The 27,370-nt window shown below is 54.4% G+C and overlaps 1 protein-coding gene across 5 annotated transcripts; it reads left to right on the plus strand.

Annotated features, from left to right (window-relative positions):
- Nucleotides 1–8,115: 8,115 nt before the first annotated feature.
- NINJ1 (ninjurin 1) lies at nt 8,116–25,088 on the plus strand. Of its 5 annotated transcripts, none has more exons than XR_005210642.1 (5): nt 8,619–9,257; nt 17,501–17,729; nt 23,579–23,743; nt 24,066–24,209; nt 24,300–25,088. XR_005210642.1 is itself a non-coding variant. In XM_037797459.1 (4 exons), the coding sequence occupies exons 1-3, from the start codon at nt 8,194–8,196 to the stop codon at nt 23,731–23,733; spliced, it is 459 nt and encodes a 152-aa protein (XP_037653387.1). In that variant the 5' UTR covers nt 8,116–8,193; the 3' UTR covers nt 23,734–23,743; nt 24,300–25,088. The 5 variants fall into 5 exon arrangements, 3 of the variants coding, with proteins under 3 accessions (XP_037653387.1, XP_037653386.1, XP_037653388.1); XR_005210641.1 differs by having other exon boundaries at nt 24,134–24,209; XM_037797459.1 differs by lacking the exons at nt 8,619–9,257; nt 24,066–24,209 and adding an exon at nt 8,116–8,268.
- The last annotated feature ends 2,282 nt before the right edge of the window (nt 25,089–27,370 follow it).

Raw genomic sequence — 27,370 nt, forward strand, 5'->3', positions numbered from 1 at the left:
GGTACATACTCAAATAGACAAGGGCCAGCTGGTGGTTAGGGCCCTGACAGGGAATGGGGCTGGCCTTCTGCATCTTGCTCTTCTCTCGTCACCATCCCTCCAAGCCATCAGCCCTGCGGCACATTCCAGAGTGTGACGGGCATCCACTGTGTTTCTGATGTCGTAGAAAGGCTCCACGTGACCTTGGCAAAACTCTCGTCTCCCGGAGCCTCCATCATCCTGTCTTTAAAATGCGGGTGACCCTACGTGGGATCAGACACCCAGGGGAGTGAATCTCCCTGGCAACGTGGAATATGACTCCCGGGGAGGAATGTAGACCTGGCATCGTGGGACGGAGAACATCTTCTTGACCAAAAGGGGGATGTGAAAGGAAATGAAATAAGCTTCAGTGGCAGAGAGATTCCAAAAGGAGCCGAGAGGTCACTCTGGTGGGCACCCTTACACACACTTTAGACAACCCTTTTTAGGTTCTAAAGAATTGGGGTAGCTGGTGGTGGATACCTGAAACTATCAAACTACAACCCAGAACCCATGAATCTCGAAGACAGTTGTATAAAAATGTAGCTTATGAGGGGTGACAATGGGATTGGGAAAGCCATAAGGACCAAACACCACTTTGTCTAGTTTATGGATGGATGTGTAGAAAAGTAGGGGAAGGAAAAACAGACAAAGGTACCCAGTGTTCTTTTTTACTTCAATTGCTCTTTTTCACTCTAATTATTATTCTTGTTATTTTTGTGTGTGTGCTAATGAAGGTGTCAGGGATTGATTTAGGTGATGAATGTACAACTATGTAATGGTACTGTAAACAATCGAAAGTACAATTTGTTTTGTATGACTGCGTGGTATGTGAATATATCTCAATAAAATGATGATTTAAAAAAAAAAAAAAAAAAAAAAAAAAAAAGAATTGGGGTAGCTGGTGATGGATACCTGAAACTATCAAACTACAACCCAGAACCCATGAATCTCGAAGACAATTGTATAAAAATGTAGCTTATGAGGGGTGACAATGGGATTGGGAAAGCCATAAGGACCACACTCCCCTTTGTCTAGTTTATGGATGGATGAGTAGAAAAATAGGGGAAGGAAACAAACAGACAAACAGACAAAGGTACCCAGTGTTCTTTTTTACTTCAATTGCTCTTTTTCACTTTAATTATTATTCTTGTTATTTTTGTGTGTGTGCTAATGAAGGTGTCAGGGATTGATTTAGGTGATGAATGTACAACTATGTAATGGTACTGTGAACAATCGAATGTATGATTTGTTTTGTATGACTGCGTGGTATGTGAATATATCTCAATAAAATGAAGATTAAAAAAAAAAAAGAAGAAGCTGCAGATGAGAGAGTTTAAAGGTGGCCGTTGAAAGCAGACTCTTGCTCCAGAGAAGCTAAGAGAGGACAAATGCTCCAAGAGCAACTGAGAGTGACATTTTGAAGAGGGACTGCAGCCTAGAGAGGAACATCCTGAGAGAAAGCCATTTTGGAACCAGAACTTTGGAGCAGTTGCCAGCTACATGTCTTCCCAGCTAACAGAGGTTTTCCGGACACCATTGGTCATCCTTCAGTGAAAGTAACCAATTGCTGATGTGTTAGCTTGAACACTTTATGGTCTTAAGACAGTAACTGTGTAACCAAATAAACCCCCTTTATAAAAGCTGATCAAAAAAAAACAAAAAAAAAAAACAAATAGAAGTCAATAATTTTTGATTTGTAACTCCATTATTTACTTCCTAGAGGATATAAAATACATAAACTCTAATGACAAATCAGTGGTTTTGGACTCAATGTAAAATATGTAATTTTTGACAAGAACTATATAAAGGTGGGGGAATGGAGAAGTATAGGAACATAGTTTACATGTCCTATTGAAGTTAAGTTGCTATCAAAGAAAAACAAGATTGTTATGGATTAAGAGGTTAAATTTAAGCCCCACAGTAAACACAAAGAAATTATCAGAGAATATGACCATAGAGATGAAAAGTAGAGTATGGGTTACAAGAAGTGGGGGAAGGGGCAATGGGGAGTTAAGAAATGAGTGTAGGGTTGCTGTTTGAGGTGAAGGGAAATTTCTAGTAATGGATGGTGGGAAGGCGATAGCATTACAACATTCTAAATGTGATTAATCCCACTAATGGAATGCTAGGGAGGGGGTGGAATGGAAAGATTTAGGCTGTATATATGTTTTCACAATTGAAAAAAAAAAAAAAAGTCTAAATAGATGACAATTGAATGCCAAGGATGATCCTGGATGGGATCTGAGGATGGAGGACAGGAGGCTCAAAGGGACATAGTTGGGACAAAAGAAAAAAAAAAGGAAATATAGAATGTAAGCTTTGTATCAATGTTGAATTTCTTGAACTTCTTAGCTGTGCTTAATGGGATTGCATAAAAGAATGTTCTTGTTCATGGGAATTGTATATGTAAATTATAGTGTTTGTTCAAGGGTGTGTAAAGCTTGCTCTCATATGTTCAGAAGACAGAGCAATAGTTGATGGATGATAGGGAGGGAGGGAGGGAGGGAAAGAGAAATGGCGGTGTGACAGGATGTTAAAGTTGGTGGATTGGGGTGTCGGGGGAGGGGGGTCAGGGTATGCTGGACTTCTGTGTATGGAGTTTGTATTGTTTTTGCAGCTGTTCCTATAACTTTGAATTTATTTCAAAATAAAATTAAAAAAATAAAAAATAAAATAAAATAAAATGGGGGTGATACCTGGATGTTCTCACAAGCATTGAGGACTGGTGGTTTGATGTGCTGAGCTCTCTATCACGGGGCTTGCCCATATGAAGCTAGTTACTGCAAAGAAGAGACTCGACTTGCTTAAAATTCTGCCTAAGAGTCTCCCCCTGAGTGCCTCTTTGTTGCTCAGATGTGTCCCTCTCTCTCTAGCTAAGCCACCTCAGCAGGTGAACTCACTGCCCTCCCCGCTACGTGGGACCTGACTCCAGGGGTGTAAATCTCCCTGGCAACGCAGGATGTGACTCCTGGGGATAAGCCTGGACCCGGCATCGTGAGATTGAGAACATCTTGGCCAAAAGGGGGATGCGAAGTGAAACGAAATCAAGTTTCAGTGACTGAGAGATTCCAAATGGAGTCAACAGGTCACTCTGGTGGACATTCTTACACACTATATAGATAACACTTTTTAGGTTTCACATTGGAAGAGCTAGAAGTAAATACCTGAAACTACCAAACTCCAACCCAGTAGCCTTGGCTCTTGAAGATGATTGTATAACAATGTAGCTTACAAGGGATGACAGTGTGATTGTGAAAACCCTGTGGATCACACTCCCTTTATCCAGTGTCTGGATGGACGAGTAGAAAAATGGAGACAAACCTAAAGAAAAATAGAGCGGGTGGAGGGGGAGATGATTTGGGTGTACATTTTTACTTTTATTTTTTATTCTTATTTTTATTTTTTCTGGTATAAGGAAAATGTTCAAGAAATAGATTGGGGTGATGAATGCACAACTATATGATGGTACTGTGAACAGTTGATTGTTCACTATGGATATTGTATGGTATGTGAATATATCTCAATAAAACTGAATTTAATTTTAAAAAATGGGAGTGGTAGCACAGCACCTCTTGCAGGCCTGACCTGCCTGGCTCTTTCCCTCTGGAAATGGGGTGTTGGGGGTTGGAGCGTGTTCCCCCACAAAAGGCATGTTCACTTCCTAATCCCTGGGCCTGTGGATTCGGACCCATTTGTAAACCTGACCTTCGAAGACGTTATCAGTTAAGGCGAGGCCGAGCTGAATGAGGGGGCACCTGGATCCAACGGGGCCAAAGTCCTTGTAAACAAAGGAAATTGGGCGCACCGGGCAATGCCCCACTCCTTCTGTGAACTGGAAACAGCTTCCTGTCTCACAGCCTCTCCCAGATGGACAAAGGCCAGGGGTGAGGCCCCTTCCAGGGTCCTGGGAAAATGCTACCAGGTGGTCCAAATCATACTTTGGGCCCATCTTCACCAAAATCCAAGGTGGGGCACCCTGCCCTTCCCACTGTCACTCCCAGTCTTGTGGTTGGCATGGGGGCTTGCATGGCTGACCCCAGAGCTTGGGGCCCGTGGAGAAAACCTCATCGGGGAGCCCCAGTGACCCTCCTTGCCCACCCACCCTCCTGACGAGGACAGCTCGAGGCTGCCTGGGCACAACACCCCACTCCTTATGTGTGTCCCTGCCTCTGGCTCCCCGAGAGGCTGCCCCATCCCCCCGGGCAGGGTCACCAGCCGAGGTTGTGCCCATCGCCTCCGGGGCTTGTCCCAGCTGCCCCGGCCCCTGCCCGTCCTCGGATGGACACCGAAGCTGAGTGGGACCCAGGGGCTCCAGGCAACACTGGGGGATTTGGGGGTGAGCCTCATCCACTCTCACATACCAGGAGCTCATCTCCAGCTTCATACATGCCAGGTCACTTCATTCTTTCTGCAAGTCTCTTCCACAGACGGGGAAAGGCATCCAAAGCCACACAGCTGAGAAGTGGCCAATTTGGACTCAGCATAGCATGATAGCTAGCCAGAGGCAGCAGGAAAAATGCAACCGTGGCTGTTCAGCAAGGCTTTGTGCAAACAGGTTGGGAAGAGGGGGGCATCCACTCCCCTGCCCACGTCTCCCAGGAACACTTCCTAACAAATCTCCTCTGCACAGACCTGCATGTCAGGATCTGCACCCGGGAACCCAGCCTCCAACAGGCACGGACTCAGAGGCTCTCTCTGGATGTTGCACAAGAAACTGGATACAGAAAGAACCTGAAACCAGGTAGAACCTGGAGACTGGCCATGGGCACTGACCCTTTAAAACCCGCTGCTTGAGTCAGGGCCTGCAGCGAGCCGTCTAGTAAACAGGCTGGAGGAAAGCAGGGAAAAGTGACTGTCTTGGGCAAATGAGGGTGACCCGACCCCTCCTGAGGACGCTGAGGAATGTCAGGGGCCGGAGGGAAGATGCAGGCCTGGGTGTGAGCAGCCGAGGCCCTGGGAGGGATGGGCTACCCCTGCCCCATTTCCCAGCCGAGGAAACTGAGGCTCAGAGAGGTGACGTGACTGGTCCAGGGCCACCGCCGGTCAGTGTCCTAGTAGTGGCTTCATGAACCCCGAGTCTAAATTCCTAATTGTTAGGCGATGCGCTTTTGCTGTCATCCATGTTCTGGAAAGCAGGAGCAGAGGCTGGAAGGATGCAAGAGGCCCAAGGTGCAGAGTTCAGGGGTCTTGGAGGCCTGTTCGCACCCCCTGCAGGCCAGCGACCCCCCTGGTCCTCAGAAATCAGCCGGGCCTCTGTGCATGCCCTCCCCAGAAAGCCCCTTGCCCGGGCATGAAACTGCAAGGACTGACAGTCCCCAGGGCTCTCTCTCCTCCCCTTACTGCTTCCCCCACCCACTTGGCCTTTCTGGTGGGGGCGTTTCTGGGGTCTCCCTCTGGCAGAACCTGCCGCTGGGGCTGTTTTCTGTTTGGAACTATGTGTTCTCACTGGTGCCATCACTCTCACCCATGCCCCTCCATGCGGGAGTGGCCTGTGTTCCCAGAGCCTGAGGGCTGCCTTCCCAGGCAGCAGGAGGGGTGCCTTTTTGTGCAAGTGGTGCCAACACTTGAACACTGGCTTCCAGCGGCTCATGCACATTGGGACATGGCCCCAGGGATCTGGGCTTGCACGGGATGGACATTAACATCTGCTGTCACAGGGCCTGCTGTGCCCGGACCCTGCCCAAAGCGAAGACAGAGAACCACGACTGGGAACCACCTGACCAAGGGGATGTGGCATCCCACCGCCACCCGCTGCAGTTGTGTGCTCCCTGCATGGTGAGGGGCAGTGGGTGCAGGATTTGAGTCAGGCAGGAAGGAGTGCAAGTCCCAACTCTGCCACTTTCTGGCTGTGACCCCGGGGGGAAGGGACTACCTCCCTGAGCCTCAGTTTCCTCTGCTGTAAAATGGACTGGTGAGAGCTCTGCCTTTACAGGACAGCAGTGAGCAGGAAGGAGGCCCCGCCAGAGTGTGCCCTTCACCTGCACCCTCCTCCCGGAGATGATCCGGTCCCCTGGAGACCTGGCTGTCTGAGCTGTGCACAGTGGGCAGGATAAGCTTCCCTGTCCTCCAGGGATGGTTCCCACACATCCTTGACTCCCCAGATAAAGTTCAAATCCCCCAGTGGACAGAAGGGGACATGCCTGCCAGACACCCAGCCCCAAGTCACCCATGGGGTGGGCGGCTGAGCTGGGGTTCTGGCCAGGGTTCTGGGCAGCCTGGGCTAGCACCCTGCAGCCCCCAGCCCCTCCCTCCCACCCACAGGCAGGAGGAGACCTGGACCAGGGCTTGATGGGAGCTCATTTTTTTCTGAAAAATCCCTCCAGGGATCTTGCATTTTTTTGTAGTATGCAGTTGTATTTACAAACTCACCCTCCCAGGAGGGAGAGGCCTGAGGCAGCGGGGGTGGTGGTGGGGGGTGGGGTGGTGAGGAGATCCTTAGGGTGTGGAGGGCAACAGGCAAGGAAGTGTTCCAATGCCCCGTGGCTGCCCACTTGTACCAGACTACCTGCTGGGTAAGACCCTGCCCTGAGGACTGTCCGGCTCGTGGGGACACAACCCAGAAGCAATGGCTTGGGCCACAACACAGGCTTCCCAGCAGCCCAAAGCACAACCGCTGGAGCTGGATAATCCTGGTTGTGCCTCTCACCAGCCGTGCCTCAGTTCCCCCCCCACACACACACACACTTCTGAGGGCTTTAGGGAGACTTGAAAAGGAAGAGATGGCCACACCCTGGAGAACTCTTGTTCATTGTAGGTCTCCATCTGCTCCAGAAAGTATCTCTGTCTTGCTGAAGCCCATGCCACACCCCCACCCCCCAAGTCCTCTGGGCTCAAGCTGAGCTGACCCCTTTGATTTTTAGTCTCTCCGTCTGGGAGTGGGAAAATAAAAGGATTATGCTCTCATGGCCTTGATCAAACTCTCAGCCATTTCACAGAGAGGAAAGCCAATGCACAGTGAGGTTGTCACTTACCTGAGCCCACACAGCTGCACTCTGTATCTGGGGACTGAGCACACCCTCGGCCCCCAGGGCAGAGGAGGGGTGGAAAGGACCCTTGTGTTTTACTACTGTGCACTCCATCCTGGGCCTTAACGACGAGAGAGGAAAAGTCTGGGGTGTGAGCGAGGCAGGTTGGAGGGGAGTATCTGGGTCTGGGAACCAGGTCAGGGTAAAGCCAGGGAGGGCATAGCCACCGGCCTTCACTCTGCAGCTCTCTGCAGTGCCATGCCCGAAACGGGAGATAAGCGCCCCCAACCCCCTCCACATCCGACCTGGCTTCCCACGCCCCAGGAGGGGGGCCCAGGACATGCCAGCACCTCCTGGGAAACAAGGGCTGGCAGAGCCAAGGGCCGGGAGAAACAACACACTCTGGCTCTGGCCGTTAGAGCTAGAGGCTAGGCTGGGAGAAGCTGGCACGGGGCACAGGGTGCCAGGCCAGGCAGGTCCTGCCTCCTGCAGCCCGGGCAGGGGAGGCTGCTCCGTCCTCGGGCCCGGGCAGCCCGTGCCTGGTGGGGCTCAGTCCACTCCGTCCACCTCCGTCCCCTCCTCTGCCTCTCTGCCCGCCCTGAGTCTGTACCAGGGAGGCCCTCCAAGCCCCTTTTCTGGGGCGAGAAGGCTGAGGCTCAGTGAGTGGAGAGCCACATGTCCTGGGAGTCAGGGGGAGCCCAGGGTGACGCATCTGCCATCGTTTTTGGCGCAGGGGGCTGAGCTGAAGGGAGCCCACCGTTTCAGTCACCTAGTGGCCTTGGCACGGGGCCTTAGTTTCCCAAGTGCTCAGGAAAAGGCCCCAATTTTACGAAGCCAGGAAGTGGAGCGCGATGGCGCAGAGCGGGGACGTGCCCGGCCAAGAGCGCCGAGCCGGGCGCCTGGGGGTACCGGTTCCAAGGGCGGGGGGAGTCCCGGACACCGCCCTCCCGGCTTCCGGGGAGCTCTCCCGGGTGGGGGATTGCCCGGGCCTGGCTCACCCCCTCCGAGGCTGCAGCCGGCTAGCCTCCGGGTGGTCCACGGCGTCCCCGGGGGCGTCTCCGCCCTTGCGCTACCGCTAGGGCGCGGGGCGGAGCCTGTGGGCGGTGGCGGGTTTGCTCCGCCCTGCCGGGAGGCGGGGAACCGGCGGCAGCTGCGGGTGCGCGGCCCGGGGGCGGGGGGCGCAGGAGCGGGCGAGGTGGCGCGCGCCATGGACTCGGGCCCCGAGGAGTTGGAGCTCAACGGCGACCTGCGCCCGGGCTCGCCCGGCTTCCCGGATGCCCCGGTGAGCACCCCCGCCGCCGCCGCGGCCGGGCCCCGAGCGCTGTGTGACCCGGGGCCGGTGCCCGCCCTCTCTGGGCCCCGCGCGCCGAAGCGCCTCCCGTGGGCACCCGGGGCGCGCTCGGGGCGCTGGGCACTGCGGGCTGCCGAGCGCTGGCTCCGCCGCCGCCTCCTCCCTGTCCCCTTCCCCCTGGTAGGTGGGGGGGGGGGGCGTGGAAGTAGCGGGCACTGGGGGGCCCCCGAGCCCCGGGCAACCCCTCCCGTCTCTTCCCTCCCCTCCGCCCCCCTTCCATTGCTCCCTCCCCCTCTCCGCCCGGCCCCCTCCCCAGCGCGCTGGGGGCAACCGGTGGGGAGGAGCAGGCGTCACAGCCTTTGGCTCCAGGCCAGCAGCAGGGCAGATGGCTGCGTCACCTGGTGGTCACCACACGGTGTGATAGGCACCCTGATGGGGACCCTGAGGCTACTGGGGTCCCTGCCTGCATGGTCCGGGGCGCACACCCCACCACGGATGTCCCACCCATGGCCCCCTTGCCCTACCACCGGCGAGGCCCTTCACCTGGGGCAGGGCCTGTGGCTCCCCCTTGGTCTCCCTTAGAGCCAAGCTCTTGCCAGCACCTTTTGGGACAGGCCCAGTCCTGGTACCGCCCAGGAACCCACTGACTGGACAGGCTTTGATTGTCCGACTTCCCACCAATGGGGACCAGGAATTGGGCTCCTCCCGGGTGCCCCAGACTGGGTGAAGCAGAGGGTGAGCCAAACCGGCATGGCCCGGGGCTGCCAGGCATGAGCGTTGACCAGTTCTGGCCCAGGCTGGGTGCCAGAGGACGTTCCCTAGGACCTGTGGGGTGTGGACCCCCATCCAGCCACGGGGCCTGGCTCTCCTGCGTCTTCTCACTGGATCCTCCAGGCAGCCCCCAGTGGCACGGTGACATGGGACTGTGTGACCCCATGTCAGAGCTATGGAAGCCGAGGCCTGAGAGCAGCCACAGCCAGGTGTGGGGGGCCCCCGGGGCCCTGGCCCACCCCAACCTGGGAGCACTTTGTGGGGAGTGTATATGTGACCTTGGGGAGGTGGCTTGCCCTCTCTGGGCTTCCTTTTCCAGGACTTAACACGGGGGCACCCATTGTCCCTCCCCTGCTCTGCCGGCCTCAGGGGAGGTGGCAGGGGTGCGTCAGGTAGCGGGCTGGTGGGCAGGTGGCTGGGGAGCCATATGGAAAGGGCGACGCTGCTCGGCTCCCACCTGCAGTGCCTTCTCTGCTTCCCTCATCCTGGCAGCAAGGGATCCACTAGCCAGGGGTCTTGTCACCTCTCAGCCCAGGTGAGAGGGTGGGTTGGGTCCATTCCGGGGGGACCCGAGGGGAGTGAGATCCGGGCCCGCCCCGCTGAGCTTCTGGTCCGAGGGTAAAGCCAGCCCCAATGGGAGAACCTAAGGATAAAAGCACTAAATTCCCGGGGGGGCAGGCCACGGCGGAGGGTGGGAGAAAGTGTCAGGGAAGGCTTCCTGCAGGAGGCGTCAGATATTGGAACTGGGCCCTGGGGGAGGGGGTCTGGTCTTCTGAGATGTGGAAGGGCATCCCAGGCAGAGGGAACAGCATGCACGAAGGCCCAGAGGGTCTGACTCTCTGAGATGTGTGGAAGGGCATCCCAGGCAGAGGGAACAGCATGCACGAAGGCCCAGAGGCGGGAGCCGCTGGCACATGCAGAGCTGGGTAGGAGGTGAGCAGGTGTGGGTCAGGCCTGATGGGAAAGTCTGTGAGGACCAGACCACAGGTCTGGTGGGGTGTGGGGGCCAGGGCAGGGCTGTGAGCTGGGCAGAGAGGAGGGTGGCATGGAGGTTAGCCATTCTTCCACCAGACAGAGCTGGGGACATACAGAGGCCCTGCTGAGTCAGTGTCCAGGGTCAGTCATGGGGGCTTCCTGGAGTAGGCAGCCAGCCTCAAAGCCTGCTCCACTCTCACAGCTGGGGGACCCTGGTGTGCCCAGTTCCCCAGCCTCCAGGAACTTGCCACATTATTTTCTTGGGCTCTTTGCTTAACCACTCTGTACTTCGGCTTTGCATCTGTAAAATGGGGTAACCACAGCCTCCCTCTCAGAGAGTTCTGTGAATTAAATGAGCCAATATATATAAATTAAATGTGCTTATAATAGTTATATATATATATATATATATATATATATATATATATATATATACATGTATACTGTATGTTATATAACAATGTATTTTAATTTTCTATATATATATGTAAAGTGCTTGGAGCAGGGTCTAGCACACAGCATTATCAGTTTTGTTTATTATTGTCTTAAGTGTTTTTCTTTTAAAAGGAAGTTTCTAGTCTCTCCTTGCTAGGAATAGAAAGTTTTTGGCAAGCAACGTGAAAACCCAGCTGCCGGATTAAACAGGAACTGGTCCCTTCCTGCTGCAAAGCTTGGGGGGTTTGGGCGGGTTGAGAGGGGCCCCCCTCTCTCCAGGAGACGCCGGCCTGGGCAAGGGTTTGGAAAGGGAGGTGCTCGCCCCCAGGTGAACCCCACCATGGAGAGGGGCCTCTCTCCCCTGCTCCTTTCCTTGACCTCTCGGGACTCCTGAATCTCAGGACCTGTGTGGGGTCAGCGGGCAAGGAAGACAGGGGCTGCTGAAAAGAGGGGGTCCCAGCCCAGCTGCCCAGCTGCTCCTTGAGGTGCCAACATGGGGGTCTGCTCCCTGCCGCGGGCTCTCATGAGTATCTGTGGACCCTGGGAGGCTGGGTCTGGGGCCCGAGCAAGTGCAGTCCCTCTCCAAGCCTCAGTTTCCTCTCCCGTAAGATGGGCACAATCACTCATCTGACAGGAATAGCCGAGGTGTAACATGGAGTGGCTTTTGGAAACTGCCGCCAGCCGAGGCCTGGTGCGTAGTGGGTGCGCAGCCAAGTGCCTGGCTGGGTCTGTTCCCCCGGGCAGTGGGGACACCCCACGGGTGCCTGGTGCCCTCAGGAGACGCCATTCCCAGGGCACATTTGTGTGTAGAGGGGAGCTGGGCCACCCGCGAGCTGTGTGGGATTGACTTGGTGTCTCTGGTCAGCTCACTTCTTGGGGTGACAGTAAAAGTAAACTTTAATTTTGAAGATGACCCGCCACTGTGGCCGGCCCCCTCCCCATCCTGGGGTGTCCCACACTCGCTTGGGGGCCGCTGTGTTGAATCTTGCAGCAAACCTTGGGATGTAGTGCTGTCCCAGAGGCCAGCGCAGGACACACATCAAAGGGGCAGTGGGGGGCAGAAATGGACCCAGCCCTGGGGGTCCTAGGCTCGCCTTGGCTGCCCCTCTCACGTCCCCACGGGGGGAGATGGTGCAGCTTCCCCAGGGCTGTCTAGCCACATCCAGGCCAGTCCAAGAGGTCGGTCCTTGGGGACACCACATTCTGCTGTCACGGCCACGCGAGGCCCCTGCCACCCAGGAGGAACTTCACTCTTGTTCTCGCTTCTGCTTTCCCAGCAGGACCCGGGCTGGAGGCTGTTATCACCGACGCGGGGTCACTCCTGGCGAGTGCTGAGCCCGCAGGAAGTGGTCGTGCAGATGCTGGGAGGAGCCAGATGGAGAGCACATGGTAGGGCCTGCCAGGACTTCCTGCTGTCCGATGGCCGCCCACGGGTGGGGTTTCCTGCTGGGAATGCGGCCAGGGAGTCAGGAGGCTGGCAAGGGACCTGGGCACGGCAAGAAGTCCTCGCAGGCCCTGCCATGTGCTCTCTATCTTGGCACCTGTTGGGTGGTCACTACAGACCCTCCAAGGCCAGATCCCGGTGTGTGCAGCACTTGCCCTTTCTTTCCCTTGCTGCCAATTTTAGTTTTTAATGAAGTTCATTCTGAATAAGTGCAGCGTGTTTGGGAGGGAGGGTCTTTCGGGGGGGGGGTGGTCCCACAGGCCACGGACCCCCCACCCCCAGCTCGTCTCCGTGTCACTGTGGACCGCAGACGTGCCAACACCCCTGGAGCATGCCTGCGTCACTCTGGGGGTTCCGTCTGTCCGAGCTTACTCAGTCCTCGCGGCATTCCTGTAGCTTTCTCCATTTTACAGATGGGGACACTGAGGCACAGGGCCGTCTCCCAGCTGCCTGGTGGGATGCTCGAGGAGGGGGCGCTGGGAGACCCCAATAGGCACAGACCGTCTGCGGTGGGTGACAGATGGAAATAACCGTATTTGCTGGTGGGCCTTGGTCTCGCTTTGTAGACACGGGGACGGGGGCTCAAGGAGGGCACTCCCAAGGGGGCTGAGGGAAGTCAGGAACCTCCCCCCTTTCTCCGGGGGCAGCAGGGGGCAAAGCTGGGGCAGCAGAGAAGGGGGCCAAGTGGCCCTTCCCAAGTCCAGAGTGCCCTGACCCCTGCCTCCTCCACCCGGACCCCAAGCCAGGCCCCGCACGCCTGTTAGCTGCAGCAGATCTGTGTTCAAATGCTGCTTCTATGCAAATTTTCCTCCCAGCCAGAGCTGAGCACAGGCCCCAGCATGGGGCCAGGGCTGGCTGCTCCCAGGGGCTCTGGCGGTGAACGGAAGGTCAGGGGCTGCCCCTTGTCTCCAGCGCTCCTTCCTGGCTTTTTGAGACGGTCCCGTCACCCCAGTGCTCCTTCCCCTCCCTCCTGGGATGCCAATGAAGCTTCAGGAAATTCCCTCCGGTCTCTGAGACACATTAACCAAGTTGTTTGTTTCCTGAAGTGCCTGGTCATAGTGGAGGGCTTGGAGGAGGGTGTCCGGCTCGGTGAGACGGTGAAGCCCCCTGTCCAGGGTCTGGTGGGCTGGGGCTGGCAACTGCCCCTCGCTGGGACTCCTGTGCTGAGGTGAGACCCCCCAGTTCCTCCCCTGGAGACCTGGAGTGGGGGCCTTGCAGTCCCCCCTGCCCTCAGCTTTGCCCAGCCAAGTGGGGCAGCCTCCTGAGCCGAGGCTGTGGGACAGACGGCCTGGGACAAACTCCTCCGGGCTGTGAGCTGCCGTCCCGTGGGTCAGATGGAGGCCGTTATGTGCCCCTCTCGGTGCCTGCTGGGAAGAGGACTTGGCCGTCGGGCAGAGCTTCCCAGAGGACAGGATCTACAGATGGGGAAACTGAGGCCAGGAGAGGGAGGCTGCACAGCAAGGCTGTGAGAAGCCAGGGCCCGATCTGGGGGTGCTAGAGATTCCCCGGGTGCAGGGATCCCTGCTATGCCCCACCAGCCTGTGCTCATTATCATCGTCCGTGTCGAGCAGGAAGCAGTGGCCAGATGGAGAGGAAGCGCCTTCCATGGGGAGTAGTTGCCAGACACCCCAAAACATCCAGGGCACCTGCTCCTGTGGCCCCATGGCACCAGGGGAGATGGGTGGTATCAGCCTCCGAGGCTTCTGGAGCCCCCGGGCCTGGGTTCAAGTCCCAGGACACCCCTTGCTCTGTGGCTCTGGACAAGGGCTTCCCCTCTCGGAGCCTCAGTTTACCCATGTAAAGTGGGAGTGAGCACAGGGCAGCCCCCTGGAGGAGGGCCTGGGGGCGAGGGAGGGCACCCAAGGCCAAGGGCAGTGGGGCAGGGGCTCCCGGGGCTGAGGGCCGGGCCCTGGCCAAGGCTCTGCTCTGAAGCGTTTGCTTAGTCATGCATTTACTGGAATGCACCGCTTGACCACATGGCTTCAAAATGTTCAAACTTCAGGAGCACTCACCATCAAAGGTGACTCTCCCCCTGTCTGAGGCCACTGCACTGATCATGGCCACGTGTGTGTGTGTGCATGTGTATATGTATGTGTGTATAGGTGTGTGCCCATGTACATATATGTGTGTGTTTATGTGTATGTGTATATATATATATATTCTGTATACATATTGCATGCACATGTATGTACATCTGTATATGCATGTAAACATGTGTGTGCATGTGTATATGTATGTGTGTGCACATGTACATATATGTGTGCGTGTGTATATTTATGTATATTTATATATTTTTATATTCATTGCATGAATGTATATGTATGTATGTATGTATGTATGCATGTAAACGTATGTGGATGTGTGTTTTGCATGTATATGTGCCTGTGTGTATATATTTATGTATATTTGTATGTGTGTGCATGTATATATGTGTGTGTGTTTATGTATGTGTCTATTGATGTGTATTTATATGTATATGTATTGCGTGTATGTGTATGTAATATATGTGGATGTGAGTTTTTGCATGTATTTGTGCATGTGTGTATATATTTATTTATATTTGTATTTATGTGGTTATATTTGTGTGCGCATGTATTACGTATAGGTGTGTGCACGTGTATAGTATGTGTGTATATGTGTATATGTTTATGTATGTGTATATTGATGTGTATTTATGTGTGTATGTATTCCATGCAAGTATATGTATGTCTGTATGCATGTGAATGTATATGTGTGTGCCTGTGTATGTTTATGTCAGTGTGCATTTATATATATTTATTTTTATATGCATTGCATGGATGTATAAATATGTGTGTATATATGCATGTAAACATGTGGATGTGTGTTTTGCATGTGTACATGCATGTCTATGTATTTATGTATATTTGTATGTGTGCATGTGTATATGCATGTGTATGTTTATGTATGTGTATACTGATGTGTATTTATGTGTGTGTGTTGCATGCATGTATATGTGTGTGAGTATGTGTAAATGTGTGTGGATGTATGTTTTTCATGCATATGTGCATATGTATATATATTTATGTATATTTGTATTGTATATGTGGTTATATATGTGTGTATGTGTGTGCATATATGTTAGGTATAGGTGTGTGCACCTGTATAGTACATGTGTGCATCTGTATATGTGTGTATGTTTATGTGTATTCATACATGCACATATATGTGTGTATGTAAACGTGTGTGGAGTGTGTTTGTGTGTGTGTGCGTGTGTATATTTGTACATGTGTATGTGGTCATGCGTTTGTGCGTGTACATGTTTGTTTGTACGTGTCTATGTCTGTACATGCATATGCCTCCCCCCTGCCTGCCCCCAGAAGGCAGCATGGCAGGGTCTGTATCTTGCTACTTTTCTCTTAACGACTTGGCCGGGGGTGGGGACCAGGTGAGAATTGGGCAGCCTGGGGCGGGGCACACGGGTACCCTCGGACATGAGGAGCACACCTTTGCTGCCGGCCGGGGCCTTCGGGATACCCTGCACCCAGGGGGGCCCGTGGGGGGGGGTGGCCCATGGCAGCTGTGCAAGGGCAGAGCCAGGGAAGGACAGACTCTGGGCTCTCCCAGCGTGGGCCGCCTCGGAAGGGAGTGGGAGCCCAGTCCCAAGGGTGGGGTGCGACTGGGCACTGGAAAGAGGCCAAAACGTCCCTGGGAGCAGCCTGGGCTGAGCTGGGTGCCCCGGGGAGGGGCAGGGCAGGCAGCTGCTCTGGGGGTGGAGCCGGCTCCCCTGCCTGTAGAATTTCCAACCAGGTGGATTTACTGCTTAGATAAAAAGCAGATGGTACAGACTAAATAGTTTCAGTGGCTGAGAGATTCCAAATGGAGTCAAGAGGTCACTCTGGTGGACATTCTTATGCACTATATAGATAACACCTCTTAGGCTTTAATGTATTGGAATAGCTAGAAGTAAATACCTGAAACTACCAAACTCCAACCCAGCAGTCTGGACTCCTAAAGACAATTATATAATAATGTAGATTACAAGGGGTGACAGTGTGATTGTGAAGACCTTGTGGATCACACCCCCTTTATCTGGTGTATGGATGAGTGGAGGAATGGGGATAAAAACTAAAGGACAAATGGGGTGGGATGGGGGGATGATTTGGGTGTTCTTTTTTCACTTTTATTTTTTATTCTTGTTCTGGTTCTTTCTGATGTAAGGAAAATGTTCAGAGATAGATTGTGGTGATGAATGCATAACTATGTTATCATACTGTGGACAGTGGATTGTATATCATGGATGATTGTATGGTGTGTGATGTATTTCAATAAAACTGAATTTAATAAAAAAAAAAAAAAGAAAGAAAAGCAGATGGCACAGAAGCTAAGACAGTTTGTTGGCATGTACAGCCACGAGATGCACCCAGCAGAGCCCATGTGTCTTCCTGGACTCTCCATAAAAGCACATAAAATACAACCAGCCTGTTCTGCTAGTTTGATATCAGCTGCCTCGCTTTTTCTCAGAATGTGCATATATATATATTTTTTGGTTGGGTAATGTATATATATCTTTAATGCAAACTTTCCCATTTTATCCGTTTTTAACCTCACAGTTGGTAGCATTAATTGCATTCACAGTGTTCTGCTACAATTACTAGAGCCTTTTCATCGCCCCCCAGAATTCTGCATGCATTAAGCACCAGCTCCCCATTTCCCTCACCCAGCCCCTGGTCACCTCGAATCTACTTTCTGTCCCCATGAATTTGCTTCGTCTAGACATTCTGTAGACGTGCAGAACCACACAGTATCTGCCCTTGTGTGTCAGCCTTCTTTCCCCCAATGTGATATCTTCAGGGTCTGCCCAGCTGGTAGCAGAATGCATGTTTTCCCACTTGTGAAATATCTCGGGCCTCTGGCAAGTTGAGGCGATCCGCAGATGCCCGTGCTCGCCCGCCAAGCTGTGTCACACCTCACCCTGGGTCATTGCCCGTTTCGGTGCATCCTGTCTCCTGGGCCTTGGGGCCTCCTGCATCTTTTATGAGTCAAGAAACAGGATCTCACGGAACAGCCCCGGGAGCAAGGGTTGCCACTCAGCAGTGGCTTCCCACCGCTGGCTCCTCACGAGTGACTGGCCCTGGGGGGGGTGTGCCCTCTGCCAGGGGAAATCCTGGGGGACTTCCTGGAGGCAGGGCCCCAGAGCACGGAGGGTGTCTGGCAGACGGGGCAGGGTGCAAAGGAGACTTCAGGGACTGGCAAGAGCTCAGGGACAGGTGGCCCCAGACAGCAAGGGGCTGGCTGGTCCTCGGAGAGTCTGGGGAGCTGGGGGTGCTCCTGGGCCCAGGAGACGGAGGCCTGGCGTGGGGCAGGGAGAAGACATCAGAACTCATGTTTCTATTTTATTCATCTACAAGTCAGGAAAGAAGCTCAGCTGACTGCAGTGTATTTATCGAGCACCTGCTGTGTGCAGAGGAAGGGGGTAGTCGTTTCGAGGTGGGTCAGCCGTCATGCAGAGTGCGTCACTGCGGCCACGGCACCCACTCTCCCCTCCCTGCCCATGAGGCCGCCCTGTCGGGGAGGGGAGGCATCCCCCGACCCTGCTCCAGGGCTCAGGCCCAACGTGTCCCCCTTCTTTCCCCGCAGCCACCCCAGTGGGGCTGGAGGACCCGGTCCATCAACGTGAACCATTACACCAACAAGAAGAGCGCGGCTGAGAGCATGCTGGACATCGCACTGCTGATGGCCAACGCCTCCCAGCTCAAGGCCGTCATCGATCAGGGCTCCAGCTTCGCCTTCTTCGTCCCCCTTGTCGTCCTCATCTCCATCTCCCTCGTGCTCCAGATCGGTGTGGGCGTCCTGCTCATCTTCCTGGGTATGTGCTGGCTCTGCCCCCTGCGGTTGGCTTTCTGTCTGCTTGCTCGCCTCCTGGGACGGGGAGTTCACTACATGGCAGGCAGCCCGTGAGTTTCCATGTACACACAGACATGGGGTTTCCCTGGCGGGTCCCAAGCTGCACCGAGCCTTGGAGCCCTGCCAGAGATGCTGTCCCGGCCCCTCCTCACTCTAGGGACACGGTCCAGGGTTTGGCTTCTGAGTAGAGTGCCCAGAGATCCCCCTCCAATGTCCCTCTCCTTCCTCCCACCCAAGCGGAGGGCACTGAGAGAAATATTGTAACCACATTGAGTTAGTGTTTATTGAGCACCGACTGTATACCATTGAATCCTTGCAGGAACTCCACAAGGAAGGTGCTAGCATCTTCTCTTCCAGGGGGGAAACTGAGGTACAGAGCCTGCAGGAAACCTCAGCAGACCCAAGCAGCCCAGGGTTGTGGAGGCCTGGGAGCTTCTCAGTGAGGAGGCTGCTGAGCCAAGTCTCGGTGGTTTCCGGCTTATGTGTGTAGGAGTTTTTACTTTAAATATTAATCTCTGACTTCCTCGCCTTCCCCGGCACAGAGCCTGGCATGCATGCTCCTTGCACTTTGCTTTTTCACTTGACGGGATGCCTTGCTGACTTCACTCATCCCCCTCTGCCCCCATGGCGTGGCCCTCCAGGGTGGCTGGGAGCCCCAGGGGTGGACGGGAGGCACGTGTACACACACACTCCAGATCACACCTTGTGCAGGTGTGCAGCAGATGGGTACCAAGCGCTGGCTGTGTGCCGGATACATCTCTCGGGCCTGGGGACACTGACGGGGACACAGACCACAAAGTAAGGGGGTGGGGGCTGCATTCGCTGGGGCAGGGGAGGGGCAGGGTGAAGTCCGATGCAGGTCCTGCCCTGTCAAACCCTACAGTCTTATTAGGGACAGAGACACAGGACAAAATGGGGACAAGCCAGAGTGGTCAGGGAAGGCTCCCAAGGCAGGGGAAGGAGGACACCCAGGAGCAAGAGGAGCAGCTGGACCAGTTGCCACTCTGCAAACCTCCTCCTCTTCTCCACGGGGCCCATGTCCAGCTGTCTGGCAGGCCTTTCCTGACACCTGTGTGCTGGGCAGTGGTGGAGACACGGTCACAGACCCACACTCCAAGTCCAGCCCAAGGTCCCCATTACAGATGGGAAACTTGGGGTCAGAGGCAGTTGTGCTGTAGCTGGGATTTGAACTCAGAATGGGCAGGGCGGGCACCGAGCCATTGCCCTGCTCTAGTTGTCGCTGTGTGTTAAACCAGCCCATGTCATTTGTTGTGCTTGTGGGTTCGGTGAGTCAGGCATCTGGTGGGGTACAGCCAGGACAGCTGGCTCTTCTCTGCTGCCTGGTGTCTGGGGCCTCAGTGGGGAGACCCAGCACGTGGAGAGGAACCCGTGGCTGGGCTGGGATTTTCCAAAGGCGCATCCACCCAGATCTCCGCAGTCGATGCTGACAGTCAGGGGGACTTTCTTACAAGGTGGCAGCTCAGTTCCAAGGGGGAGCGCCCCGCAAGGGACAGGTGGACGCTATGTCACCTTATACGGCTTAGCCCCAATGTCACGTCCCGTCCATTTTGCAGTCGTCACAAACCCACTCAGATTCCAGGCAAGGGAACACAGACCCCGAGGCCACATTACAAGAAGAGAATGTGGAAAGGGAAATACTGGTGCAGCCATTTTTTTAAAAGTAGGAGATTCCTCAGTTCACATAGCATTTGTTAAATCCACGATCATCCACCCATATCTCACGTTATCATCACTTAGTTGTACGATCCTCACCACTCTCCATTTTAAACAATTCTCATGACCCAAAACACCTCATAGCTCTTTTCAGCCCTTAATTATTTGTCCCTAGTATTTGCATGGTACTAGTATGGAATTCCTATTAATTATAGATCCTGGTATACCATATGTAGATTTTTCTCTGTGCTAGTGTCATACCTTAGAAGTGTATCATGCACAAATATCTATATTTGTGGTGCTGATCTGTGGGAAACATGCCTTTAAACAACCCCTTTGAATCCTACTCACCTTCAGTACAGCTCAGATACTTATAATCCCATTAACGAACAATCGTCACCCCATCCATTCCCATATCTTTGAATTCACCAGACATTTTTGGAGAATATCATCTGCACTGTCTGCCCACTTGACCCATCATCTCCTGTCACTCCCATACACTAAGCCACTTCCTGCCTGAGGCCACGGGGTCTCAGCCTGTTAGGGCACTAGCTCAAAGTCCGGGAATTGTCATCTAAATCAGGTCCAGGGCCAGACAAGGCCCCCAGGTGCAGCTCCTCTTGTTCTGAAGACCCGAGAGCTAAACAGACACGGTGTCTGCCTCCGCACCCCCTGGAACCCAGCCAGACTTCCTTTTTAGCTCCATTGTCTTCTGTCCTGGGCAGCGTTTGCTGGGGTCTCGGCTCTGCCCTCCAAGCCAGGCTTCCTTGTCCATAAGGAATTTACCCAGAGCCACTTTCTTCGCTTGCTTCCTGCATGTCAGCGGTCAAGGGACCAAGGACCCCTTTTGGTTTGTTCTGTGTCCGTTCCTTTCCATCCAAGAGAGTGGGGCTTCTGTCAATGCAATGCTTTTAAAACTGTCATGGGTTTCCTATGAATTGAACGGGCTTGTCGCATGAGACTGAAGCCATATCCACAAGTCTCTTTGAGATATGCCCCTCTCCACTTGAGGTTTTCTGAGGCCACAGAAGATGTTGCCCTTCAGATTCTTAAATGCCCAGGCCTAACAGGGAGGGTCCATGAGTCTGGAATCTCCAGAATGTTCTGGAAGGCAGTGCTTGGATCTTTTGGAGGGGGCACCCCTTGCTATCCACTCTGCTGAGCCCTCATTGCACCCTGCCGTGAGCTACACCCAGCTTTCCGGGTCCCCAGGGGCCCCTGGTTCCGTGCCTCTCTGTTGTGTGATGAAAGCAACATCAGGGCTGCCCAGGAGCCGTGCAAGGCCAGGACCCTCACCCTGACAGCCTGGCAGCCCACCACTTTTGGGTGAAAACCCAAATTGCAGGCTATAGCCAGCAATGTTCCACCCTTCCCTGAAACAAGATAACCATACCACGTCACCTCAACCTCAGACCAACTTCCTGTGGCGGACAGACAGACAGAGAGACCGCAGGGAGGGTGGGAAACTGGGCTGTGGGAACTCCATGTGTCCTCCACAGGAAGCTGCCCAGACACACCCGAAACCCATGTCCCAGCCCTGCCTTTCCACCATCCTTTTCCCTTGGGACCCTCAGCTTGGAGGGGTCCCCTGCCCTCTCCACAAACATGGTCACCCCTGGATTTCTCACTTGCTCATTACTGGTGCCTGTCAGCCCAGGAGGATGGGGCCTGCCCCATCACATCCTCCTGCATCCCCAGCGCTGACTTGGCACCTTGTCTGTGGGACACGTGCCACTCACTGACAGCCAGCCCCAAGGTGGGGAGGGATCCCCACTGCCAGCCCCAGGGCTGGGTGAGGGGAAAGCACTTGCCCAGGTCACACGGAGAACATGTGCGGGGCCAGACGCTAATCCCACAGGGTCCTGGTGGGCAGCACCTGCCTTAATTTCACTACATGGTGTGCAACCCAGAAAAAAAGAAAAGAAATCTTTTTAGGGTGCACACTCAGCCTGTAGATCATTTGGAAAGGATGGAAAAGGAGTGAAGGGACAAAAGAAACCCCAGGTCCTGCTAAGCCCTCCCCCTGAGCCACCCCGTCCCCTTACAGCGTCTTCCCCAAGCACCTTTGGGGGGTCACCGCCCCACAGAGGGTGTGACAGAGGGAGGTGTTGGGGGTGGAGAGCTCTGCCCGGGTCCGAGCTAGTGATGGTGGCGACAGGATTCCCTCCCAAGCCCACACTGCTTCCCACAGTGGGATCTTTAAAAAAAAAATTTTTTTTTATTATAACAGTTGTCAGTTTCCAGAAACATCATGCAAAAAGTACAGAGTTCCCTTATACGCCCCCCCCACACCCACACACACAGTTTTCCCTATTGTTAATACTTTGCTTTAGTGTGGTGCCTTTGTTACAATTGACCAACCATTATTATTCTGATTATACTATCAACCACAGTCCACAGATTACATTAGGGTTCTCACTGTGTGTTGTACAGTTCTATGGGTAAGTTTTTATTTTACATTTTTATTCTGGTAATATAGATTCAACCTAAAATTTCCCATTTGAACCACTTGCAATTATGTAATTCAGTGACATTAATTGTATTCACAATGTTTTATTACCATCACCACTGTCCATGACTGTTCCAGTTTGCTAAAGCTACCGGAATGCAATATACCAAAAAAGGCTTGGCTTTTACGACAGGGATTTATTAGCTTACAAATTTATGATTCTAAGGCTATGAAGATGTCCCTATTAAGACATCAACAGGATGATACCTTCTTTGAAGACAGGCCGCTGGCATCCAGGGATCCTCTGGCAGATGACAAGGCACATGGCCGACATCTGCTGGTTCTTTGCTCCTGGGTTTCGTTGCTTTTGGCTTTTGCTTCCAGGGGCCTTTGCTCTGAGCTTCTGTGAGTCCTCTCATAGCATCTCTGGGGTTTTTCTCTCCAAGCTCTTTGGGTGTTTCTCTCTGTAAACTCTCTGGACTTTTTTTCTGCCATTTATCCTCTCATAAAGGACTCCAGAAAAGGATTAAGACCCACTTTGAATTTGGTGGGTCACATCTCAATTGAAACAACCTAACCACAAGGTCCCACCCACAACAGGTCATTATGCTCAGGAATGGATTAAAAAAACAGGGCCTTTTCTGGGTACATAACAGCTTCAAACAAGCACAATGCCCAAAGCGGGAGGGGATCTACTGCTTTCTCCCCCACCGTGTGTTCCACACATGTGAACTCGCTCAGGGTCACTGCTCGGGGCCTCGGCAGGCCAGGGGAAGGCATCGATTATGAGCAAGGAGAGGCTCTGAGTTCCCATCTCACTCAGCCTCTTGCTGGCTCTGAGACCTTGGGCAAGTTCCTTAGCCTCTTCGTGCCTGGGTTTCCCCAACCTGGGTGTAACAGCAGAGCCTCGGGCAGTTGCAAAGATTGAAAGGTGAATGCACGTAAGGTGCTGAGGAAAAGGGCTCAGTGTGCAGGCTCAACATGTTGTGGTCTAGAAACCAAACCCGGAGAATGTGGAGCTGCTGCTTTATGGGTACATGTTTTGGTTTGGGATGATCATGGATAGCAGTGAAAGTCGCACAATATTATCGGTGTAGTTAGTGCCACAGAATTGTCCACTTAAAAATGGTTAAAACAGTGTTTATGTTATGTATATTCTACCACAATTAAAAGTTATAAAATAATAATAACCTGGGCCTTGGAGCCAGGCTTCTGGGGGAAGTGTTAGTGCATTTTCGGTTGTGTGCTGGACATCATGTTCGGCAGAAGCACAGTATCTTGAGCTTGTTGACTAACCGCTTCACCTCTCTGAGCTAAGACAGCAGTTTCCAGCTCCTTCTCCTGGCAGGCTGTGAGAATCTCCTCAGCCAGCTCCTTCTCCTGGCAGGCTGTGAGAATCTCCACAGCCAGCTCCTTCTCCTGGCAGGCTGTGAGACACCGTGGCTGCCCAAGCAGGGGCCATCATTGTTGTATTTTATTAAAGCAAATGTACTTTTCTCTGTGGGACAGAAGGCATAAAAGGCAGCTGCGGGCCCCTTGGCCTCTGCACAGCCTGGCTCAATTCTGCATCAGCTGGGGTGAGGGTGGGTCATCCCATGTGACCGTGGAGCTGGCATGGGCATCTTTGGGCTCTGCTCAGTTCCCCCATCTCCCCTCCTCTCACCCACTCATCTCTCACCCACCCACAGTCAAGTATGACCTTAACAACCCAGCCAAGCACGCCAAACTGGACTTCCTCAACAACCTCGCCACAGGCCTCGTCTTCATCATCGTGGTGGTCAACATCTTCATCACAGCCTTTGGCGTCCAGAAGTCTGTGCCTATCACAGCATCCCAGCAGTAGGGTAGACCAGGTGAGCTGTGCAATTTGGGCCCTCCCCCACGGTGCAGACCCCCTCGTCGTAGAATGTGAGGCACGATGACTTTGCATCGTGGTGTTAAAGTTACAGGCTATCGAGATGGGCAGCTGTCACTCGAGGACTTGCCTCACTTCTGGGGAAAGTGTTCATGCATTTTTGGTTGTGTGCTGGACATCGTGTTTGGCAGAAGCACAGCTTTGTTGCCTTTATTTGGAGATTCAGTGGCTTAGGGAGATGTGTATGGGTGTCTTTCCTGGCTCCCGAGTCCTCTTTGTAAGGCCTCCAGTCATCTGGATTAAGAGCTGCCCTCCTTCAGGTGCGCCACAACTTAACTAATAACAGTGTCTTCAAGAGGTCCTGTCTACACTGGATTCCCACCCACAGGGAGGCGGATTAAGAAGAAGAACGTGCTTTTCCTGGGGCATGTAATTCAGCCACTACAGTGGGCCATGATGACTTGGTAGGTCTGGCTTGGTCCCTTCCAAGTCCAGGTTGGACTCATGGCCCAGGCTGGGTCATGCGAACCACACACCTCTCCTCTCCTTTGCAGAATCTCCCAGACCCACCTGCCCGTGGCCTGGTCACACACAGACACCCGGAGCTGCTGCATTTCGGGGACCTCCTGAGCCTGCCCAGGGCCCAGTTGGCCTGACATGGACTGAACTCAGGCCGAGCTGCCCACCCTCGCCTGCAGCCCAAGGAGGACCTGCCTCCTGGCTTGGCTGCACTTCCCAGGAGACACCTGGTGGCCTCCTGGGCACCTTGGGGCTGGTGGCGAGGCCCAGAAGGTCAGAACTGGAGAGCCCCCAAGAGGTGGGCCCCCACTTTCCAGCTGGGCCAGCGAGGCTCATAGAGGGCCATGACCCACCCAGAGATACACAGCAAGTCCATGGACATACCAGTGCAAGTGCCCAGGGCCGGGCCACCTCCTGGGTGTCAGGTCCTCTGACTCAGGACATTCCCAGAGGGACAAGGAGATGCCACCTCTCCCTCTGCCAATGCCACCAGCTTCCCAGGCCTCCACGGGGCCTGCCCAAGTCTCCCCAGCTGATTTGATGCCTTTCTCCTGCGTCCTGTCCAGGGGACACGTGACACTCCAGACCTCCCCTCCAGCACCAGTCTTGGTGGCTGGGGTCGGGCCACAGTGCCTTGGCTGTGGTGGCCCCCCGGGAGGGAGCCGGGGGGCCAGTATGAGTGGGCCCTATGGCCAGACCCCTGGCTGCCCTCCACCAGCAGGGACAGGGCCAAGCCCTGAGCCCCACCCTCCTCGGGGGTTCCAAGCCCCAGCTTGTTTCCTAAGCACGAAATGACCAATAAAGCTCACCATCCTCTTCATCTAGCTCTGTGTGCCAGGCCATGAGCCCAGCGTCCCCCAGGCTCTGTGGTCAGTGGAAGTGGTTTGGCATCTGGCACCTTCCAGGGCACAGGGTGAAAGGCAGAATTCTGGCCACAGTCTGAGGACTCAAGCCTCAGCTTTTATTTTTCCCTTTTTTTCCAGAAAAGTTGCAAGAAAAGCCATCAGCATTTTCACACTTTCACCCACAGTCACCAACGGTTGATATACTCCCGCCTTTGTTTTATCGTTTGCTCTTTCTGGGTCAGAGCTTCTCAGGCTCGTCATCCGAGCCCTCGCTGGAGCTGCAGGTTCTTGGGGCTCCTCCCCCCAGGCCTGCGGAGTTGGAAGCTGGGGCTAGGCTGGCGATCTGCCTTCCAGGTGGGCTGCTCCTGCACCCAAGGCTGCACACCCCCAGAACCAGGCCCCGGCCCGGGAACATGTCCCTTTTGCAGGGGACATGAGCCAGTCCCCAGCACCGGTGACCCCACTTTGGTTCTCTCCATTGGGGATGCAGTTTCAGGAAAGCTGACCTGGGGCAGTTGTGCGAGGGCAACCTGCCCACCCTTAAAACTCACCAGACAAGGATTTGGCTGCTCCTCTGGGGCCCCCTCCTCCAGGGAGAATTGGGGAGAGGGCAAAGCATACAATGAACTTTTGGGGGGCAGCCTCTGTTAATGTCTCCAAGTACCCCCCACCCTCGTGTGTTCCTGGGTCAGGGTTGTGAGTCAGTTGGTTGATGCACCATCCTCAGAACGAAAGCCCAGCCCCTGGGGGGGGGCCCTGCCCCCCACTCTGAGGCCCAGGTCTGTGTGTACAGCCAGCATGGGGTTCACCTGTACCCTGTGCAGAGATGTCACTGATACAAAATTCCAGCCCGTTCCCCTTTTCCTGGTTGGTCTTGATGTCACCCCAAGTTTCTGCGCCCCCTCCCCCCACACTCCCATCGACTGACAGGCTCCTATCCAGGAGGTGGGCAGGGGGCTTTGGTGGGGTGTACCCCTGTGCCATGGCAGTGTCCCACTGGGTCTCACCGGCCAGCGGTGACACTCCAAGGCCACTGTGGATGGAGGGGAGCTGGGGGGGAGATGGAAGGCAGCAGGCCCAAGGGGCTGAGGAGAGCCTGGCTGGACCACACAGTGGAGGCCCCTGGTGCCCCCAGCTCCGTTTCGCCCACTCTGGGGCCTGCCACCCCACCCCAACTCCTGAGGCCCCTTCAGGCCCTCACTCCCTCTGCCTTCCCCAGACCCCCTCTGGCCTCCTCCCTATTGTCCCCTCACCCCTCACGGCCCCAGCCACTCGTTCACAGAAGCCAAAGAGCGTTTTCTCAGGTGAGGCCATCTCTGGCATCCGTGCTTTGCCCCCTGCTCCCTCTGCTGGGGACCCAGCTCCCACCTGTCTCTCTCGGGAGGTGCATCCGTCAGCAGGTGCATCTCCTACTACCTGCCCTCTGTCCCCTCCTCCTCCTCCAAGCAGCCCTCTGGAGCCCAAGGTTGGCAAGGGGCCTCCTTGCCCCCAACAGTCCCGGCTTCTCTGACCCTTGCCTCCCCACTACTTCCCCTGCGAGGGGGCTCCAGGAGCCCCCTTCCCTTTAGATGCTTTCATAACCCCCTGCGGCCCTGTTTGTGAAACAGCCCAGAGAAACCTCTCTCACACAGTAAGCAGGAAACAAGCACTTGGTTGGGGAACGTGGTCTCTTCCTGGGTTTTGCTTAGAAATATGGCAGGAAAAAAAGGCCAGGAAACGGGTGAGATGAAACTGAAAAATTGTTGATCACTGTTGAGGCTGGGGGCTGATGGAACTGCTCTCTTTACTTGTGTGAGCGTTTGTTCCCTAGAGGGAATTTTTTTAAAAAGATGTCTCTGCATCTGGGATGATTCCCAAGATGTCCTGCATTGAAAAAGCTGGACGTGACAAAGTGCATGGGGTGGAAACCTGTTTCAAGATGGAGGGGATGGGAGGGGTGGTAGCCCCTCCAGCTCGATGTGGCGTGGGGGGTGGGTGAGGGGCCCGTGATGGTGTAGCGAAGGCACATGCCATGCCAGGCCAGCTGTGGCCACGGGGGCAGCCACCAGGGGAGGACGGGGTGGGGTCACCAGGCTGCATGTGGGCAGGTGGGAGCCTGGGCTGCAGAGACACACCTGAGGGGCCCAGGGGGAGGGGGAAGTAGGGGGCAGGGAGGGGGGCACAGATGCCAAAGTTCAACCCCTCACGCGGTGCCCGTTTTGGGTTTACTGTATTTATTCCCTTGGGGAGTGAATGCCAGAAGCCATCTGTGCATGCCTGGG

Source organism: Choloepus didactylus, chromosome 10 (genome assembly GCF_015220235.1).
Source record: "Choloepus didactylus isolate mChoDid1 chromosome 10, mChoDid1.pri, whole genome shotgun sequence".
NCBI lineage: Eukaryota > Metazoa > Chordata > Mammalia > Pilosa > Megalonychidae > Choloepus > Choloepus didactylus.

Excerpts from the sequence above, each read along its gene's own strand:
- NINJ1 (XM_037797458.1), top strand. The coding sequence starts at position 8,958 with ATGGGGACCAGGAATTGGGCTCCTCCCGGGTGCCCCAGACTGGGTGAA. Across the intron at positions 9,258-17,500 it reads CTGAGAGCAGCCACAGCCAG|CCACCCCAGTGGGGCTGGAG; the intron begins GTGTGGGGGGCC and ends CTTTCCCCGCAG. Across the intron at positions 17,730-23,578 it reads CGTCCTGCTCATCTTCCTGG|TCAAGTATGACCTTAACAAC; the intron begins GTATGTGCTGGC and ends ACCCACCCACAG.